Raw genomic sequence first — 19935 nt, 5'->3', positions numbered from 1 at the left:
TTAAATTAAGGGTCTTGATATGGGAAGATTATCCTGGATTATCCCAGTGGGCCCAATATAATCACAAGAGTCTTAAGAGGGAGGCAAGAGAGTCATAAAGAGAAGATGTAAAGATGGTAGCAGAGAAGATGCTACATGGATGGCTTAAAAGATGGAGAAAGGGCCATGAGCCAAGCAATATAGGTAGCGTCTACAGGAAGCTGGAAAGTCAAGGAAAGGAAAGGATTCTCCCTTGAGCCTCTAGAAGGAGCCAGTCCTGCCGACACCTGGACTCGAGCCAGTGAGGCTAATCAGACTCCTGACTGCCCGAACTGTGAGAATCAACTAGTGTGGTTTTAACATCCCAAGTTCTTGGTAATTTGCTATAGCAGCAATAGCAAACAAGCCTGCCCTCATTTGCTTGTTAAAAATGAAACACAGGAGGGGCTGGCCTGACAGCACAGAGGTTAAGTTCGCGTGCTCCACTTAGGCAGCCAGGGGTTCTCCGGTTTGGATCCCGGGTGCAGACCTATGCACTGCTCATCAAGCCATGCTGTGGCAGGCGTCCCACACGCAAAACAGAGGTAGATGGGCATGGATGTTAGCTCAGGGCCAATCTTCCTCAGCACAAAGAGGAGGATTGGCGGCAGATGTTAGCTCAGGGCTAATATCTCCCTCAAAAAAAAAAGAAAAGAAAAGAAAAATAAGTACTACAAGAAGCTATACAAAATAGAAACCAAGGACAAAAAAAGAGGTGTTAATAATTGTAGAAGTAAAAACCTGAATACATAGGTTGAGCAAAAAAGATAAATAGATGGAAAACAGACTTTAAAAAAAAAGAATAAAACACAGGAAACAACTTTGGTATCCTCACCTTTTCCATTTCCTTGAGGTAAGCATCAATAAAGTCTCTTGTTTCGGCAGGGTTCCAGTCTCTTTTGTGGTTTTCAATTACACGAGCAACAAACAATTTCAGTTTGTCCCAGTTGCTAAAGAGTGTTTGGTGGGGGCCAGGAAGGAAGTTCATTATCCGTGGAAAGGCATTGTAGAGCTGGTGGAGAAAAACAAGACAATCACACCACTACGTAGTGCCAGTTCTCCCCTTTTAAGACAACAGAAATCATCTTCTCTTTCTCTCTCTTTTACTTGCTTACACTTAAACCTTGGGGTCATCCTTGACTCTCATTTCTCTCATCCCTCTTCTCAGCGCTCTAGCAAGGCATTGCAGTGCTTAGTTCCAAAACAGATCCAGTTTCAGACCACTTCTCACATCCCCAACTGCTTCGTCACCTTAGTACAAACCACCAATACTTCCTATCTGGTGTTGTAATCACCTCCAGCAGTCCTCCTGACTCCATTCTGAACACCGTTCCCAGTCTGTTCTCCACAGAGCTGCCAGAGTGATCATTTAACAGTCCCATCAGCTCATTTCACTCTGGCTGTCACTCTTCAATGACTTCCCATGACACTCAGATAAAGTTCTACGTCACTCTCCAGGCGTATAAGCTCTGTGTGAGCTGGCCCCTGCACACACCATCGCCTCCTTTGCTATCACTCCCCGCCATCTCACTCTCTCTCACTCTCTCCAGTCCAGCCCCATTGGCCTCTGTGGTGACATCAAGGATGCACCTCTTGAGGTGCTGCATTTGCTGTTCCTTCCACCAAGAATGCTCTTCTTCTGAAATCTGTATAACTCCAGCCCCCCATTTCATTAAGGTGCTGCTCACATGTCACCTCCTTGGAGTGGTCTTACCCAATGAGCCCATAAGTGGCAGCACCCCTGTCACCCTCTTTCCATTCCCTTATCCTGTTTTATTTTCCTTCATGGCAACTATCACTAATATGCGTGTCTGTGTGAGATTATATACATATATATATATGCGCTAAACATACATATGCAATTGTCTGTCCCACTAAGATGTAATCTCCATGTGGGTAAGATAATTTTTACTGAAATAAAGTGTTTTCTTAAATATATTTGCTCTAATAATTTCTGGTAGAAAAGAGATAGCATAAGATAATGGAACATCACCCAGACATCAAAGGAGACAGCCGTGGCTTTGACTGTTAGTTCTGCTGCTTTGCAACTATAACGCTTTGGTAATAATAATTAAGATGATGATGTGACTTGTTGCTCCTTAGTTTAGCTAGCTGCCAATGGGGCCACAGGGTTATTATAGTGGCTGAATGACATGAGCTCCAATAAGCACTTAACACAGAGCCAATGGACCACTATCTGGAGTTACTCACGCAACCCGTATCTGCTGGCACACACATGGTGCTTCATTTTATCTTTATGGGGTTCTTGTAAAAATCAACTGAGATAAAGTATGGATAGCTGTCCATCAAAGTGCGTGGGACTCCAAGAAGTACTTACTATCCCTAACTTATTGCCCCTTCTTACCTCCCAGGCATTTATTTTCCCTGGGAAAAGTCAGCTGTGTACCCACTGAACCCTCATGACTTCCTAGATTCTGTCTAAATAGGAGAAAAGAAAATGGAATTACTGAATTGGGGACGACCATGGCTAAAAGTGAGAACAAGGAATTCAAAATAATGTCGACAATAATAACAATAGGCCACATTCCTTACACCCTTTCAATGCGCCAGGAATTATGCTAAGTGCTTTAGCAGTTTTGGTGTGGCAGGTCCATAAAACTCCAGGAAAAGATGTTTTCCAGGAATAAATAAAAATAAATCCACTTCTAGATACCAGAGGGGTGACCACGACACTTGGGGCTCATTTTCCCCTAAAATTGTCTTCCAAATCTAGAAAAGTGGCTCAGAGACCAAGAAGCTGAGCAGAGTTGGGTTTTTTTTTGGTTTTTGCTGAGGAAGATTCACCCTGAGCCAACATCTTTGCCAATCTTCCTCTATTTTGCACCTGGGTCATCGCCATAGCATGGCCACTGATGAGTGGTGTCAGCCTGCTCCTGGGAACAAAACCCGGACTGCTGAAGCAAAGCATGTCAAACTTACCCACTAGGCCACAGGGCTGGTCCCTGAGCAGAATTTTTGACAGACTCAAGGCCTAGAGTAATAAAACTGGCGTGAAGGCCCACCAAGAAAGTGGTGGTTTGAGGTTTGAATCTCAAAGATCTACACCCTATGAATTAGAAGATTGATAACATCAAATGTCAATGTGTATGTAAATAGTGCAACCATTGTGGAAACTTTTAGGACCTTTGCTGTCCAGGTATACACACAAGAGAGATGAGTAGACGTGTCCACATGAACAACTATGTAAGAATGTTCATGTCGGCTTTATTCATAACATTCAAAAACTGGGAACAACCCAAGTGTCTGTCAGTAGAGAACAGAATAACAAACAGTGGCATATTCATACTATGGGATACTGCTGAGAATTTTAACAAGAGAGCAGCTAACACAGATGAATCTTAATACAGTCTGCCAAGTGAGAAGCCTGGCACAGAAGAGCGCCTGAAGGAGGAAGGAGATGCGTGGTCAGGGAGGGATGTGGAGTGGAGACGCTCAAGGCAATGGCAACACGCACTTCTCAAATAAAACATAGATGCGCAGGCGTGTGTTATGTAAAGTCTGTACTTTCCAGGAATACTAGATATGTTTTTTGTATACAGTAAATATTTAATATTATCAAAAACACTAAAGTCAACAGATTGATTTCAAATAAGTCTGAGTTGAAGTCAATTTAATAAGCTTATATTTTAGATTAAAAAATAAAGAACAACTCATCTGTGTCTGACATCAGCTCCAATATCCTCATCCAAGATATGGAAAGAGAAGCCCTTACTTGGCACCACAGTGATGCCTCCAGATGGGTGACCTCATCCAGCATCCTCAGGAGTTCTCGAAACTGACCATCCTCGTACTCAAAGCGCTCTCCAAAGGTGATGGAGCAAATAATATTGGAAACTGCATTGTTGATCTTGAAGTGAGGGTTAAAAGGCTGTCCTGGAGACGGAAGAAGACAAGGATCTTTCAGAGTGGTTGTTTCTTTTTTCTACTGAACGTCTACTCTACACGCACATGACACGCCGAGTACAGAACCACATATGCGGCTCTGGCCACAGCACCCTACACATGGTCTGTCTTATGGCAAGTACTCACTCAATGCCTGGGAAGTCAAACTGATGACTATGATTTCAGATCAGTAATGTGTTTAATACTCATCTTCTTGTGCTTAATCCTAGAGCTCCATGAGGGCAGGGTCATGGTTAGTTGTTCACTGTTATATCCTCAGTGCCTAGCACGGTCCTGGGCACAAGACAGGCACTTATGTACGTAATACATCACTGCTCAGTGAATTACTGAGCCAGTCTCCTGCACCTGTGCTAGGAACACTCACCATTCTCCTCCTCTATTGCCTGGATGAGGTGGTGGGCCTCCTCCTGAATGCGTTCCTCCAAGTTCTTCTTTCCCAAACCAAAGTTCCTCAGCGTTGTCAGGGCAAACCTTCTTTGCTCCTTCCATACCTGGCCGTTGGACATGATCAATCCTGGGAAAAAGAAAGGCAATATTCTATAATATGAATAAATGGCAAATGGTATGAGGATGTACACTGGAGGGAAGAAGGGCATTAAGGCACTTGAAAACTATTCAGAGAAATAATCCCAAGGCAATGGATACTATGGCTAGCATTTACTGCCTGCTTGCAATGCGAGGCACTTTAGCATTTTTAATATATTATGTAATTGAGTACTCACAGAGACTCTATGAGGTAGCTACAATTACTATTGTCCCCCCTCATTATGCTGATGAGAAAACTGAGGCACAAGGGACAAATCAAATTTTGCAAGGTCACAGAATCAGTAAGCAGGTGAACAGGCATCCAAATCTACGTCTGCCTGACTCTGAAGCCCAGGCTTTAATCACCAGTCACACAAGTGGATTCAAGTTATCTTACACTACAAGCATAAGATGAAAGATGAAGGAATGATCTTAAAAGATGACAGAATGACTCAAGAAAGCAAGGAGGAGTGAAGATTCTATGCAGAAAGAACAGCACAGGCCAAGGAAAAAGATCTCAGTGTGTTGAACAGACCACCCTTTGTTTTGTAGCACAGGTAAGGCCACACTCCTTTAATTTTTTCACTTCCAGAGCACTCTTCATCTCCTTTTAGCATCTGGCTTTGGCCTCCACATTTAGATGAAATGGCCCTACTAGTTGACAAATTGAGGGGTACTTTTCAACCTTATCTTACTTGATACTTCAGCAGCGTCAGACACTTCTTTCTTCCAGTGGTACCCAGGACACCAACGTCTCCAGCAGAGAGCTTCCATACTTTTGCTAGTTCATCTTCTCCTACCAAATTTTAAAATGATGGAGTTCTTCAAGATAAGGTCTCTTCTATTCTCACGCTATACTCCATTTCTGGGAAATCTCATCAACTCCCAAAATTTTCAATAACATGCCTTGATAGTGACCATCTATTTTTGTCTTGAGCTCCAGACACATAAATACAACTGTCTGCTTGACTCTGTCAACTTAAAGGCATTTCAAACTCAGCATATTCATGATTGAATTCATGATTTTCTCCACACAGCTTGTCACTCAAACCAAACCAAACACCTTGTCCTCCTCCAAATGTTCCTTCTTTCCATCATCTTGTCGACGAATATAATCCATAACCAATCTATAAATGAAAATTTGGGAGAGTTTATTCTGAGCTAAAATCTGAGGACCATGGCCCAGGGCCTTTCTTCCCGAAGGAAGAAAGGGCACCGAAGAAGTGGGGTGCCTATACAGGATGTTTCACATAGGATTGAAATGTCCCTTTTACAATAGTCGCGAGACTGCTCTGTCAGCACAGTGATTGATGGAAACAGCAGGTAGGTCTGCTGTCTTGGTGAACACAGCAGGGTGGCAGGTCTGTTGTCCCGAGCTGGATGGTCACAGGTGAGCACAGCAATCAGTTCCTAGCCTAAGGAAAGATGCTTATCCCTAAGGAAATGCCAATGTCGGGGGAAGTCATGCCTTTATCTTAAGGCCATTTGCTCTTGCCATAGGACATGTTTAAAGCAGATATACAATGCGTGCTCAATGTCACAGTCAGGCCCTTTTGAAAAAAACAAAGTCAGGCTGAATTAGGTTTACACCAAATGGCTTCCTCCTATACTCTAATATATCCTATTGCTTGCCATTTCTATTTGTCATTTACCCCTTTTGATCTATAATCTTTCGAGAGAAAGCACTGATGATCAAAACATTGTCCCTCGGTGCCAGGGTGGTTGTGGCCTGCCCTGGGTCCATCATGTCCCTCGGTGCTAGGCTTCTATCTCATTTATTTGCCCAGTTGTCCACATTGGGGGAAATAGCGGACAAGCATAGAGGCATATATATTAACAGAGGAAGCATCTCATAGCTTATGTAAATTTCAATTAATTTTAGATTGTTGCACAAACATTGTATATGTGCTTTTCTATGACTCTTCACGTTTACATTGTATATGATCATAGAACAAGTACAGTAACAATAATAATTCAACATATTTGAAAACATTAGTTTAAAATGAGTTCTTAGGTAAAGTCTTTATCAGAAACTGAAATTCGTCCAGGATTATAAGATAGATGGACCATTTTAAGCCATCGAGCAATCATTTCTCTAGTTTGTATGCTATTTTTACAGCACTGATTAAAGAAAACAACAATTAGTTTGATTATGACTAGTACAAGAATTCCAATAAGTAATAGAAATAGGAATTGCAATCCAGATCAAAAAGGGAACTGATACTGAAGGGGAGCCAACCAAACAAATCAAACTGGGTGCAGGATCACTTAAGTCATTCACCCGCTTCTTCATGTGCTTTAGCAGAGATGACACATTGGAAGACTCATCAGGTATAAAAGCACAGCATCCAGTCTGAATGACTGTATATGTACCACCTTGGCATGCAGTAAGAACATCTAAAGCCATTCTGTTTTGAAGGACAGCCCTTCTCATTAAAGACATTTCAGTATTTAAATAAGGGTATTCCTGCTTGACTATCATTAAGGACTTTTTGAGCAAATTTACTCAGAGCTCTCATATGTAATAATGACATTTAACCCCAAAGAAGGAGCAAATACAGCTGAAAATATAGCCATACCAGTGGAACACTGAACAAGCCCATCTGGCCTTAAAGAGAGGGAGATTGGCAACAGGTTTTAACTCAGCCTGACTCCTTCCCTGCTTTTAAAGGTAACTCAGGGTGCAGTGTTTTAGCCATCCAGGCGGTAGCCAAGGCCAAAGATTTGTTCCACATAACCACTGAGTTCCATTAGGAGTCACTCGATAAATTCCTGGCCTTCAAGACCAGTCTGTTCCAAATTAATCCCTTTCTTTAAGTGGGATAGTATTCGAAACAAACTATAAAATAGGTATACAGTTTAAGCATAACAAATGTTTAAATGAGGAGATACAAGGTTGGGAATACAGGCCTGGTCCGGAGTCTTGGGACAGCTGTCTACAACAGATGCCGTCTTCTTCTCCTGGTATGGTCCTTTCCAACAGGGCTGGATAGAGTCTTTTATTTGATGTCTATTTCAATAAATAAATTCTCCAGGTTTTAGTCCATGATCCTTAAGTTCTGGGAGCTCTGTGAAAGAATCAGCTACCAATCTTTCATCTCTTTTTAAGGCACCTCAATAAGACCATGACAACAACGTAATACATCCCTTAAGCAAAGTTTATTCATATATTTCTTCATCTAACTGCATAGGCTGTTTTATCATTATTTCAAAAGGAGTCAGCCGATGTTTACAAAAAGTACAGATCTAAGATTAAGGAGCACTAGCACAAGAGCTTTTGGCCATGAGAGAGTAAATGCTTCTGAAACCTTGCCAATTAAGTTTTGGTTGTGCCGTTAGTTCTTTTTACCAATCCTGAGGATTGAGGATGGTAAGCACAGTGGAAATGCTGCAATGTTTGCCAAATATTACAAATAGATTTGAGTTCCCCAGTCACTGTAACTCGGGAGGAATTCCTCAAACAGGAATTTCTTCTTTTCGATGATAATTTACCTAAAGCCATCGCTCTTCTGCAAGGAAAAGCCTCAAAACAATGTGAAAACATACAGATCATTACAAGATATATTTATCCTTGAGATGGTAGCATTTGGACAAAGTCCAATTGTCATACCTCAAAGGGTCCTTTAGGAAAGGGAAAGTGGCCTTGTGATTCATGAAATGGCTTCTCTGGATCATACTTTGGGCATATGGCACAACAAGTAGACACTATATGAGCCACCGGGAGAAAGTTTCCAAAGTACTATTTTTCCCTTTTGCTGTAACCTTTATGTATATATATATATATATATATATATATATTTTTTCTTCTGTGGCGATTTCTTAAGCCTGTAGAAGGAAATCTTTTTACTGGATTAGCAGAGTTAGCAGAAAGTAGCAGGCATTCTTGAGGCTGGACAGCATATCCAGCTTGATCACATCCTTGTTTAACATTTAAGTAAGATCCATTTGTAAACCAAATTAAAGAATAGAATGCAGTCATGCTCTTCTCCCCTTGTGATGTTGGAAGCATCGTAGCTGATGTGGGGTAGGTGAGCCAAGGAGTCGAAAGAAAGATTTCTTGGACTCTCAAGGTCTGGCAGTAATGCCGTTTTATTTAGCGATAAGGATAAAGCTTGAGGAACTACAAGCAAGAAGGAGGAATTATTTAAGCCGAGAAGGAAGCAGAACCACATTCATTTTCGGAGGAGAAGAGATTTGGAATGGGAAACAAAAAGAGAGAACACATTGCCTTTTCCTCTGCTTAAAAAACATCCCATCACTGAGTGACGTGCTTATGTATTTATCAAAGCATCCAGAGTGAGTTCCTGCAGGAGACACAGCTGCTGCCCAGTGCCTGGTGTCAGGGCCGACCCTGCCGAACGCCTGTGGCAGGAACGTGAGGAATCAGCCTACCTCCTCCAGAATGGCAGGAATTCTGTAACAGGCCCGGTGTCTGGGGGCACTAGAGAATCATAGTCACAGAGGCACCTTCAAGAGACCAGAAGAATATCAAACATACAGATCTTACACTGGTCAAGAAACTTACCATTTTGCTTAAAGACACGTTCTCGGAGAGGGATTACAGGGCGGTTCACGAAGTTTGGGTCCTGGTGGACAAGGGCTTCCTTAATTAAGGGCAATCCAGTTATAACAACTGAAGGCACATCACCGAAGTCCAGGCTAAAAATGTTCCCGTATTTCTTCACAAGCTGAAAAACAGTAAAATTGTCACAACTGAATATGCACATGTGTATGTCCAGGGATAGAGGCTGTGTGTGCAGCTGGGGGGTTGTGCTGAGGGGAGTCTGTGTGTGCATGGATATGTGTGTACCTCTTGGTCTCATGGGAATGTTTCTCCGTTTCCTTTGTCCTCCTCTCAACTAGACTCATATTGAATTCTCTGTAAGACATGGACATTCCTTATGAAACATTCATTCTTATAGTCAACCTCCATAAATTGAGTGAGCGTCCACCATGTGTCCTGAGAACAAGGCATGAAGATGTAACTATAATAAAATAAACAAAGTCTCTAACCTCAAGCATCTTAGAGCCTCGGGAAAGGAGAGAATGCAGCACACGTGCCTCACCAAAGAAGGCTGGGTACGTTTAGTGTAAGCCTGGTGTTGCAAGTATGGACCTTTTAGTAAGTCGTACCTGTTTAACAGAAGAGATTTTCCTCTTACTCAACATATGCTAGATGACAGAAAATTCATTCTAGGGCTGGGGCCAAGTATGGAGAAAAGCTATCTAGCCCTGGAGCTATGTGCCAATCTTAGCTCCACAGTTCACCAGCTGAGGGCTCTTGGGGAAAGTTGCTTCATTTTTTTGGAGCCTCAGCTCCCCAGCTATAGAAGACAGAAAATTACTCATCCCTCAAACGGTTCAGTGAAGAAGAATGAGAGCAGCAATGAGAAAGGCTCTTTGTTCCTGGCACCTGGCACACAGCCACTAAGTCTCTGAGGAAAGAACGAGCTCTGTGTTGAAAGGGATGCGATGCACGTTCATGGAGACCAAGAGGACAAGAGCACATGGATGACATGCAGGAGGAAGGCACTCATGGTCACAGACAACCAGAGCCCCTGGGCGCCACGTTAAGCACCTTTCACGTTTCATCTCATTTAATCTCACAACCACCCTACAGCAGTAATGATTTTCCTCATCTTCCAGAAAAGGCAAATGTGTTGTAGCTGAAGTAACATAGCCAAGGTGACAAAGCCACTGAGTGCTGGAGGGAATATGCCAGGCATCACATAAGATTTGAGGACAAAGACATGGGCCTGAGATGGTGTCAGGACCTTAGAGTTTAGTGGGAGTGAAAGTAAGAATGAGAGTGAGAGTGAGGGGAGGAGGAAGAGAGAGAGAAAGAGAGAATGGATGAGTGTGAGGGTGTCATGAGTATGCACAAAAGTGCAGGTATGTGCAAGTATGGGTTGAATGACAGTGAATGGTCACTAATCAGGCTTTCCTGACCTTTCTATTCAAGAGATGACTCTAAGCAGAACTTGCCCCAGCCTCTTGTCTGCCTGGGCTGTGTCTAGCTGCAAACAGTAGTATCAAGAAGAAGGCCTCATTTCCTCCAGGTCTATGACCCCCCCCCTCCCCAAATGCCATGCACTTATGCTCCCCCACGTCACCCTTACTGTCCTGCACCCCATTGCCTCATAAGAGTAAATACAATGGATTTAGTCTGACTCCACCACTCTGCTCCCACATTACAGACTAAGCCTGAACTCAATCCTTCCTTTGTTCTTTTGGCCCAGAGGCTTCCATCAATCTTTGTTCATCTCTAGCATAGTATGTCCTGTCTTGCTATAAAGGGCAGAGCCAAGATTCCATCTCAAGCTAGTGTGCCTCTAAATACATGGCTTTGCTTCTGAGAAATGGCAGAAGTGGCGCCATATACATCAAGCAGATTTTTCACTTCTTCTTGCTGAATGCCTAGGTGAACTTCCTCGGCTCTACAAAAGGGATTTCTTGACTAGTTTATGGTATTCAAAAGGATGTTTCTGGAATGGCTAAAAATCTCAGGTTAAGCTAAATGACTCCTGACTGACAACGTGTATATCCTAGAATCTCGGCTTGTACTTGGGAGGGACTCAGCACTCCATTAGCATTTTGTGAAATGAACTTCTGAGTTCCATCTCTACCAGCTCTCTGCCCATGTTTATTTCTAGTCCAACAGGACTAGATCAGAAACTTTTATGGTATGATCAACTGTGTAAACATAGCTAGGTCAAACGACCCCCTGGAGCCCTGGTATTGACGGTGGTGATGTCTAACAATTCTTATGTGCGTTGTTCAAGTCACTGTGCTTTACATGGATGTAAATGCATAACCCAGAGCGCACGTGAAAAGCCTTTGGAAGGTAGGGCATATTTTTCAATGTACAACAATAAAGAAGTTACTGAAAAAGGAGAGAGAGAGAGTAAGGGAACAACTGAAATTAAAAATAAGATTGTTCAGGAGGCTAAAACACCCTTAAAATCAGAAATGAAAATAGAAAAACAAAGAGAAAAGGATTAACAAAGGAGCTATGAACGGCAAACAAAAGTAAAAGGAGACAGGAAATTTAATACAAAGGATAAAAATTCCAAATGTAGGATTAAGCACCGAAATAATAAAGTGAAGCAAAATAAATGTTTAGAATAAAGAAAAATGAGAAGTGGAAGGTAGTGAAACAAGAGATTGAACCATGATTACCAAGACCTGTAACGTTGAGAGAGATTCCACTTAATCTAAGCTCTGAAACTGAAGAACCAACAAAACAAAGACACAAAGGGAGGAAAAAGGAGAGTGTACAATTCTTACGCCCGCCAGCAGTAGGTGAGAGGTACTGCTCCTCCAAATTCTCACCAGCACCAAATAATGTGTGTGCGAGGGCACATGTGTGTGAGAGTTCATGCAGGTATGCGTACCATTCCAATAGGCCAAAAAAAAGGCCTGCATCATTCTAATGATTATGTTAGAACACTCTAACAGAGCATACAGATAGTCATTATTGCTACCATTCTGTACAATACATTCTGTGATGGGGGAAAGCCAGGCAGCACATAAGGTGACCAGGGGCCAGGATGGGTTCTTCTCACTTGAGTAGGCAGATAGGAGACAAGGCCGCAAGGTAATCTGAGCTAGAATGTGGAGAGTCTTAATGTCAGGTGAAATATTTTGGATCTTGTTTTGTTTGTAATTATAAGTCTGAAGATGTCTGAATAGGAGAAGTGACATAAGTGAGTGCTTAAGAGCTTGGATTTTCAAGTTCTCAAATCCATTTAAATCTAGATTCCCCTTACTATTTTCTGTGTGATTTGGGGGCAAGTTACTTAAGTTCTCTGTGTCTCAGTTCCCAAGTCTATAAAATGGGAGATGTTACTAGTTCCCATCTTTAGGATTGTTGTGACAAGTAACCACAATACAAGAATTAATAATAAAATTATTTCTTGTTATTGATAGACTTGGGAGTGTATTTTAGCAAAAGGACTCTGGTAAATATTGACAAAGGAGTGGAGGGGAGGAAGCCAAAGAGTAACTGATGGAGCCCATCCAGCAATCAGGCCAGATAAGTGATGCCTGGTATGCAACCAACAACTAGCTTTCCTCGAGCTGTTGCTACAAAATTTCTTTTTTATTTTCTAAAGTATGCTTTTTGGTGAGGAAGATTAGCCCTGAGCTAACATCTGTTGCCAACCTTCCTCTTTTTTTCCTTTTTCTCCTCGATAGTTGTATATCCTAGTTGTAAGTCCTCCTAGTTCTTCTATGTGGGATGCTGCCACAGCATGGCTTGATGAGTAGTGTGTAGGTCCGCACCCAGGATCCAAACCAGTGAACCCCAGGCCACCAAAGCGGAGTGTGCGAATTTAACCACTCAGCCATGAGGCCGGCCCCAAGACTTTTAAACAAAGGAAGAGACTGGTTGATAGAGAAATAAGCACTGAAGATGTGCTAGGCACCCTGGCAGTAAATTGATATTCATTAACGTATCTGATTCTTATAATAACCCTATAAAACATTCCAGTTTTCAGAAAAAACGGCACAGAGATTTAGCACATAGCTAGTGGGCGTAAAGTTTGAACTCTTTCTAACTCACTCTGTCCCATCCTTAAACAAAGGATGAAGACATTCTCTCTCTCGTCTTCTGAATGATGGAGCCCCCTAATTATTAGCTGGCCACATGACTTCCCAATCAAAAATCACATTTCCCAGCTTCTCCTTCCATGCGTGGCCAATGGGACATGAGTAGTGGTGATGTGTACATTTTCTGGGTCACATCCTTAAATGAAAGCTGCTTGTTTGTTACCTTTCCCTTTCCCCTACCCATGGACTAGAACTCACACACATCGGTGTTGCAGGACTAATAGCAACAGGGCAGAGGGAACTGGAGTTTTTTTTTTTTTTTTTTTAGATTTTTTAATTTTTTCCTTTTTCTCCCCAAAGCCCCCTGGTACATTGTTGTGTATTCTTCGTTGTGGGTTCTTCTAGTTGTGGCATGTGGGACGCTGCCTCAGCGTGGTCTGATGAGCAGTGCCATGTCCGCGCCCAGGATTCGAACTAACGAAACACTGGGCCGCCTGCTGCGGAGTGCGCGAACTTAACCACTCGGCCACGGGGCCAGCCCCGGGAACTGGAGTTTTCTGATGACCTTGTGGTACAAAGCAGCCTCCTTATCCTGGATGTCCTGCCTACATCTGTGAGATGTACATCACACAACTCATTTGTGAGAGAGAAATACATTTCAACCGTTTTTACACCACTGTATTGTGGGGTCTCTTTGTGACAAGCAGCTCAATGTACATCCTAACTAATACACTTATCTACATTCTTCCATTTCAGTGCAATAAGATTTTCTCTTATTTAAATAAATGTTCCTATAATAAGCCATAGAGCTATGGTAGAGAAAGTTTAGAAAAGAGGGAAAAAAAAACAAGAAAAGTTTCCCTCATGCCATTCAAACAGACCAGTCTCTTCCCTGGGCCTCACTGTGTGTTAACATCACTTTCCCCCATTTAAAATCTCCTGTCCCCCTTACACCACTTAGCCACTTGCCTAACATTCCTTTAAAGTTCACCCCAGTTTATCTGAGCATTCTACAAGATGTTATCCCTGGGGTTTCCCACTCGCCGTGACCCCAGCTCCCGAAATCTCACTTGCTTACCATAAGTTTACAACACACATCATCACACACTGTCTTGCACTGTGCCTGCCATCTATGCTTAAGGTTTGTTGAATAAATGAACCCATGAATAAATCAATTATCCTCCAACTATATAATGAAAAGTCAGGTGGCAGAAGGTGTACCACTCAAAGAGTCCTGGGTCCAAGTCCTTGTTTTGCCATTATTTATGCTGAATAACTCGGGCAAATCACTTGGCTGTTTTCCACCTGTTTCTTCAGTACTAAAATGGAAACACCACCAGACAATGCCGAACTTGTGTGTCTGTTGCGGAGATTAAATGAAAGTAAACATATAAATCCTGAAATAAGACCTAGCAGATTGTTGGTACTTAATGTTTCCAAATTGCTAGAATGTAAATTTACTTATGACTAAATCACACCATTTAACTCCATTTGTCTTACAAACTAAAATCTCAAAAATGCAAACCTATGTAAAATACAATTTAAAAGTTCTGATGAGAAATCATTGGGCCAGGGATAAGATGCTAGTCTCAGTTTCATCACTGGCCAGTTTTAGGACATTAGGCAATCACTTAACCTCTCTAGTCCTATCTATCTTAGCAGTAAAACAAGGGCACAGATCAAATTTCCAATTCCAGACAAGAGTGAGAAAAAGCATTCCATTTTACTTCTCCTCCTAATCAGTACACCAACGGGCACAGAAGAATAACTCCAAGAAAAGCCTGCTCTCTCTAGCCACAGGACCTGAAAGAGGGTGGGTCAGCAGGGCAGAAAAGTTTTAACCTTTCTACCTCCCTGTTCTGGAGACAAACACCATCAGGACTCTTCGTCACCCTGATGGGTGCTGTGGCACTGGAGAATAAGGGTGGAAACTTGTCTTCACCCCACCTCTGCAGCAACAAGGCGACGCCCCTCCCCTGCCAAGTCTGTGAGCTGAACTGTGACTATCAGCCCTGAACTCTGGTCAAAACACCCCCTGGAGTAGTCAGGGGGCAACATTCTGATTTCCAACCTTCTCCAACAGAAATCAGGAGGGGTCCCTTCCCTATGGAGCAGATATGAGTAGATCTCTGCCTTCCACTCCCCACCCCTCCTCCTGCAGTAAGGAAGAGGCTACTCCACCCAGAGGGGCCCCGTCTTTTGCCCCATCCTCATTCTCTCCAGCCTGCACTGATGAGAATGTGGATGGAGAGTGTGGGAGTGGGCAACACATAAGTGGGGCAGACCCGAGTAGCACTGCAGAGGCTCTACAACGTAAACTGCCATTTGAACCACAGTCCACAAAACAGGCTATCTGACAAAATAAAAGATTTACATAGAATCCAGAGTCACAGAACACACAAAATGTCCAGGATACAGCCCAAAATTACTCACCTTACCGAGAACCAAGAAAATCTCAACTTGAATAAGTTGACACCAATACTGAGACAACATAGATGTTGGAATTATAGGATAGGGATTTTACTTTTTTGGTGTGAGGAAGACTGGCCCTGAGTTAACATCTGTGCCAATCTTCCTCTGTTTTGTGTGGGATGCAGCCACAGTGTGGCTTAACAAGCAGTGCTAGGTCCGCACCTGGGATCTGAACCTGTGAACACCAGGCCACGGAAGTGGTGTGTGTGAACTTAACCACTATGCAATCAAGCCAGCCCCTAGGCTAGAGATTTTAAAGCAGCTATTATAAATATGTTTTGGACAACAATTACACTCTTGAAAAAAATTTATTTAAATAGAAAATCTTAACAAAGATAAGGAAAATATATATGAGAAGCAAAGAGAAATTTTAGAACTGATAAATACAATAACTTAAACAAAAAACCCAATAAGTAGAGCAACTCAATAGCAGAGCGGTAATGACAGAAGAATCAGCAATATTGAAGACAGATCAATAGAAAGTATCCAATCTGAACAACACAGCAAAAACCCAAAACTGAGCCTCAGGACAACAAATGACCTAACATTTGTGCAATCAGTGTCCAAGAGTTCCAGAAGAAAAGGAAAAAAATGTGGATTTAAAAAACATTTGAAGGAAAAAATGGTTGAAAACTTGTCAACTTTGGTAATAGACAAAGCTACACATCTAAGAAGCTGAGCAAACCCAACAAACCCACAGAATTCAACACCAATTCATATCATAATCAAATCTCTGTAAACTCAAAACAAACAAAACTTGTTGAAAGCAGGCAGAGAGAAACAACTCAGCACTTACGGGGAGCAACAATTCAAATGACGACAGACTGCTCACTGGAAACCACGGAGGCAAGGAAGAAATAGTACAGCATTTAAGAATGATGAATGAAAGAAACTGCCCACTTAGAATTCTGTATCCAGTGAAAATATACTTCAGAAATGAATGTGAAATAAGGCATTTGTAGATAAAGGAAGGCTAAGAGAATTTTTTGCCAGAAGACCAGCTCTAAAAGAATGGCTAAAGAAAGTTCTTCACATAGAAAGGAAATGATAATGGTAGAAAACTGGGAACACTGGGAATGAACAAAGAGGAATAGAAAGGGTAAATAAATGGGTAAATTTAATAGACTATTCTCCTCTTCAATTTAAAAAATAAAGTTCGGCAGTTAAAAGCAACATTACAATATTGTCTGATGTGGTTCTCAATGTATGTAGAGATACTATTTAAGACAATTATATTCTAAAGCAGGGAGGGTAAAGGGATCTAGACAGTCATAAGTATCTCCATTCCACCTGACATGGTAAAATGTTGATACTAGTAGACTGCAATATGCTATGTTTGCACATTGTAATCTTTAGAGCACCTACTCAAAACACAATACAAAGAGGTATACTCAAAAATGCTATAGATAAATGAAAATGGAATTCTGAAACAAAGTGTTCAAGTGATCCCCAGGAAGGCAGGAAAGGAGAAACAGAGGAATAAAAAACAAAGGGAAAAATAGAAAACAAATAATAAAATGGCTGACTTAAATCTTAACATATCAACAGCTTACATTAAATATAAATAACCTAAATTCACTAATTAAAAGACAGACTGGGAGAATGAAAAAAAAAATGACCCACCTATGAGTTATCTACAAGAAACTCATTTCAAATACAATAAGAAGGTTAAAAGTGAAAGAATGGAGAAGCATATACCATGCAAATACTAATCAAGAGAGAGCTGGCATGATTACATCAGATAAATAAAGTTCAGGCAAAGAAAATCACCAGGGATAAAAAAGGATATCGCATAATAATGAGTCAATTCACCAAGATGACGTAACAATTTTAATGTGTATGCACCAAATAAAAGATCTGCTAAATACACAAAGGAAAAACTACCAGAGCTGACTAGAGAAATAGACAAATCTGTAATTATAGTTGGAGACTTAAACATGCCTCTCCTAGTAATTGACAGAATCAGCAGCTAAGAAGTCAGCAAGCGTACAGAAGAACTAGACAACACGATCATCCAGTAAGATCTAATTGACATACATAGAACATTCTGCCCAACATGACAGTACACATTTTTTTCAAGAACGCATGGGACTGTATCTTGGGTCATAAAACCAACCTTAACTTACTTTTAAAAACTGAAATTATACAAAGTATGTCCTTTGACCATAATGGGATCAAGCTGGAAATCGTGAACAGAAAGAAAACAGGAAATTTTCCCAATATTTGGAAAATAAACAACACATTTCTTAAAGGTACAAGTTTAGGAGCCTAGCTTTAAAATTCTGTGTCTAATCCTGTCACTTAGGAGTTTTTCTCCCAGAAAACGATAAAATCTCCTGCACCTGTACTTGAGGATACAGGCATGTGTTTAAAGAGCTCCAGGCATTTCTAGGGAATGAGAACTCCTATTTGTCGCGCACCTACTACAAGCTATGTTAATATTGACTATTCACTGTTTTATTAAATCTTCACAGTGTGCCAGGTACCTGTGCTGTGAGGTAGGAAACCAGCTGAGGATTCTTGAGAAAATGATGGATGTTGGAGAGAATTTTAACGAATTCAGAGCGGCCATTGTTAAGGGAACTCTGATGGGAGAAGATTATAAAGAAGTGGAAAGAGGGTGAGTCAAGAAGGGTTCCATGTGGCTCCCGAAGCAGTCTGAACTCCGGGAAGCAGCAGGAAGCACTGAGAAAATTTAAGCTCCAGAGGAGCGACAGTGTAAAGTGATGACTTCAGTGAGAGCGGATTGCAGGGAGAGGAGGCTGAAGGCGAGGGGCTCAGTCATTGGGATGGTGGGATCAATTCAGTTGAAAAGTGGTCAGGATTTAGGGAGTATTATCGTCATTTTACACACAGGAAAAGGTGCCTCCGAGAGGGAAAGGACAGCATTTTTTTCAAGGATAATCATATTAAAGGCGACAAGGTGATCATATTATAAATAGAATGTTCCACTAATATTTCACAAGACACCCAATTAAACGCGTTAAGGAACGTTACCTAGCCAACACACCCACCTAGTAAACAATATTTCTCTCTACAAAGGGCAGGTAGAAACATGCCAGTTGAGGTGACGAACGCGAGGCTCGCGGGGGGCTTTGCCAGGGCAGCGGCAGAGCCACCCGTCCTCCCGCCCCCGGCCCCGAACGGCCCCCGGCCCGCAGGTCGGCGAGGCCGGCTCCTACCCGCTGAAGCGCCAGGTGCGCCCGCTCAAAGTCCAGATGGAACAAGTTGCCGACGAAGGGCAGGCGCGGGGGCCCGGGCGGGTAGTTCTTGGGGCGCCGCCTTTGGAGGACGCGAGCACAGAAGAGGAAGGCCACGGCGCCCAGCAGGAGCGCGCAGGGAGGCAGCAGGGTCCAGACCGCCGCCAGGGAGCCCGCCACCGCGAGCATGGCGTCCGCTATGCGAGCAGCTCCGGCCGGCCTCTGCGCCTGCCCTCGCCGGGCCCCACTCCTGCCGCCCGATGCTCCCCTCCCGCCCAGACCCCCTTCTCCGGCCCCACCGACGGCTCCTCCCCGGCCCCGCCCCAGACCCCCTCTCCCGCCCCGCCGCTGCAGGCTCCGCCTCCCGCCCAGGCCCCCTTCTCCCGCCCCACCGCCGGCTCCTCCCCGGCCCCGCCCCGGACCCCTTCTCCCGCCCCGCCGCTGCAGGCTCCGCCTCCCGCCCAGGCCCCCCATTCTCCCGCCAGTCCGCCGGCTCCTCTCCGCCCCGTCCCGGACACCCTCTCCAGCCCTGCCGCCGCCGGCTCCTCCTCCCGCCCAGGCCCACCTTCTCCCGCCCCACCGCCGGCCCCGCCCCGCCCCTGGCCCCGCCCCCGGCCCCGCCCCGGCGCCCCTCTCCCGCCCCACCCCCGGCCCCGCCCCGCCCCCGGCCCCGCCCCGGCGCCCCTCTCCCGCCCCACCCCCGGCTCCGCCCCGGCCCCGCCCCGCCCCCGGCCCCGCCCCGGCGCCCCTCTCCCGCCCCACCCTCGGCTCCTCCCCGCCCCCGGCCCCGCCCCGGCCCCCCTTTCCCGCCCCGCCGCCGGCCCTCCCCCGCCCCGTTCCTGCCCCGCGGGGCTCTCCCCCTCCGCCCAGCTCTTCCTGTCCTGTCCTGCCGTCGGCCCTCGCCGCCGCCGATTCCAGGCCTGGACTCTCGGGAGAACCCGCAGAAGTCTTGGAAAGTCTTCCTCTGAGACGTTGGGGCTCTTGGGTTTATGGCTTCAGTGCATCTCAGAGAGCGCCTCAGACATTTGAGCTCCAGGTTTTTCCATCACCGTCTCACCCTTCGACTGGAACTGTGCTTGGTAAACAGTCGTGGTAACAGCAGCACCTGACGTTTCTGGGGCACTTCCTTTGTGCCAGGCAGCGCACTCCCCTCTTGACATAAATTGCTTCATTCTGACAATTAGACGGATGCTCTTCTTAGTCCCATCTTGCAGGTGAAGAAACTGAGACAGAGTACCAAATATGT

At 43.9% G+C, this 19935-nt stretch overlaps 1 protein-coding gene across 1 annotated transcript in view; it reads right to left on the bottom strand.

The window, feature by feature from the left end:
* The window catches only part of CYP2J2 (cytochrome P450 family 2 subfamily J member 2), a 40367-nt gene extending 21364 nt beyond the window's left edge, over positions 1-19003 (bottom strand). Inside the window, exons 1-5 of the mRNA XM_023628690.2 lie at positions 18672-19003; positions 8993-9155; positions 4307-4456; positions 3752-3912; positions 854-1030 (exon numbers count right to left, since the gene is read on the bottom strand). Coding sequence (XP_023484458.1) covers positions 854-1030; positions 3752-3912; positions 4307-4456; positions 8993-9155; positions 18672-18878 — 858 coding nt within the window. The 5' untranslated portion in view covers positions 18879-19003. The remainder of the gene's footprint in view (positions 1-853; positions 1031-3751; positions 3913-4306; positions 4457-8992; positions 9156-18671) is intronic.
* Between the last annotated feature and the right edge of the window lie 932 nt (positions 19004-19935).

The sequence above is a fragment of the Equus caballus genome, chromosome 2 (assembly GCF_041296265.1).
Source record: "Equus caballus isolate H_3958 breed thoroughbred chromosome 2, TB-T2T, whole genome shotgun sequence".
In the NCBI taxonomy this organism is placed as follows: Eukaryota; Metazoa; Chordata; class Mammalia; order Perissodactyla; family Equidae; genus Equus; species Equus caballus.
The sequence above is the reverse complement of the archived record's forward strand: the minus strand, read 5'-3'. Positions and strand labels throughout refer to the sequence as shown.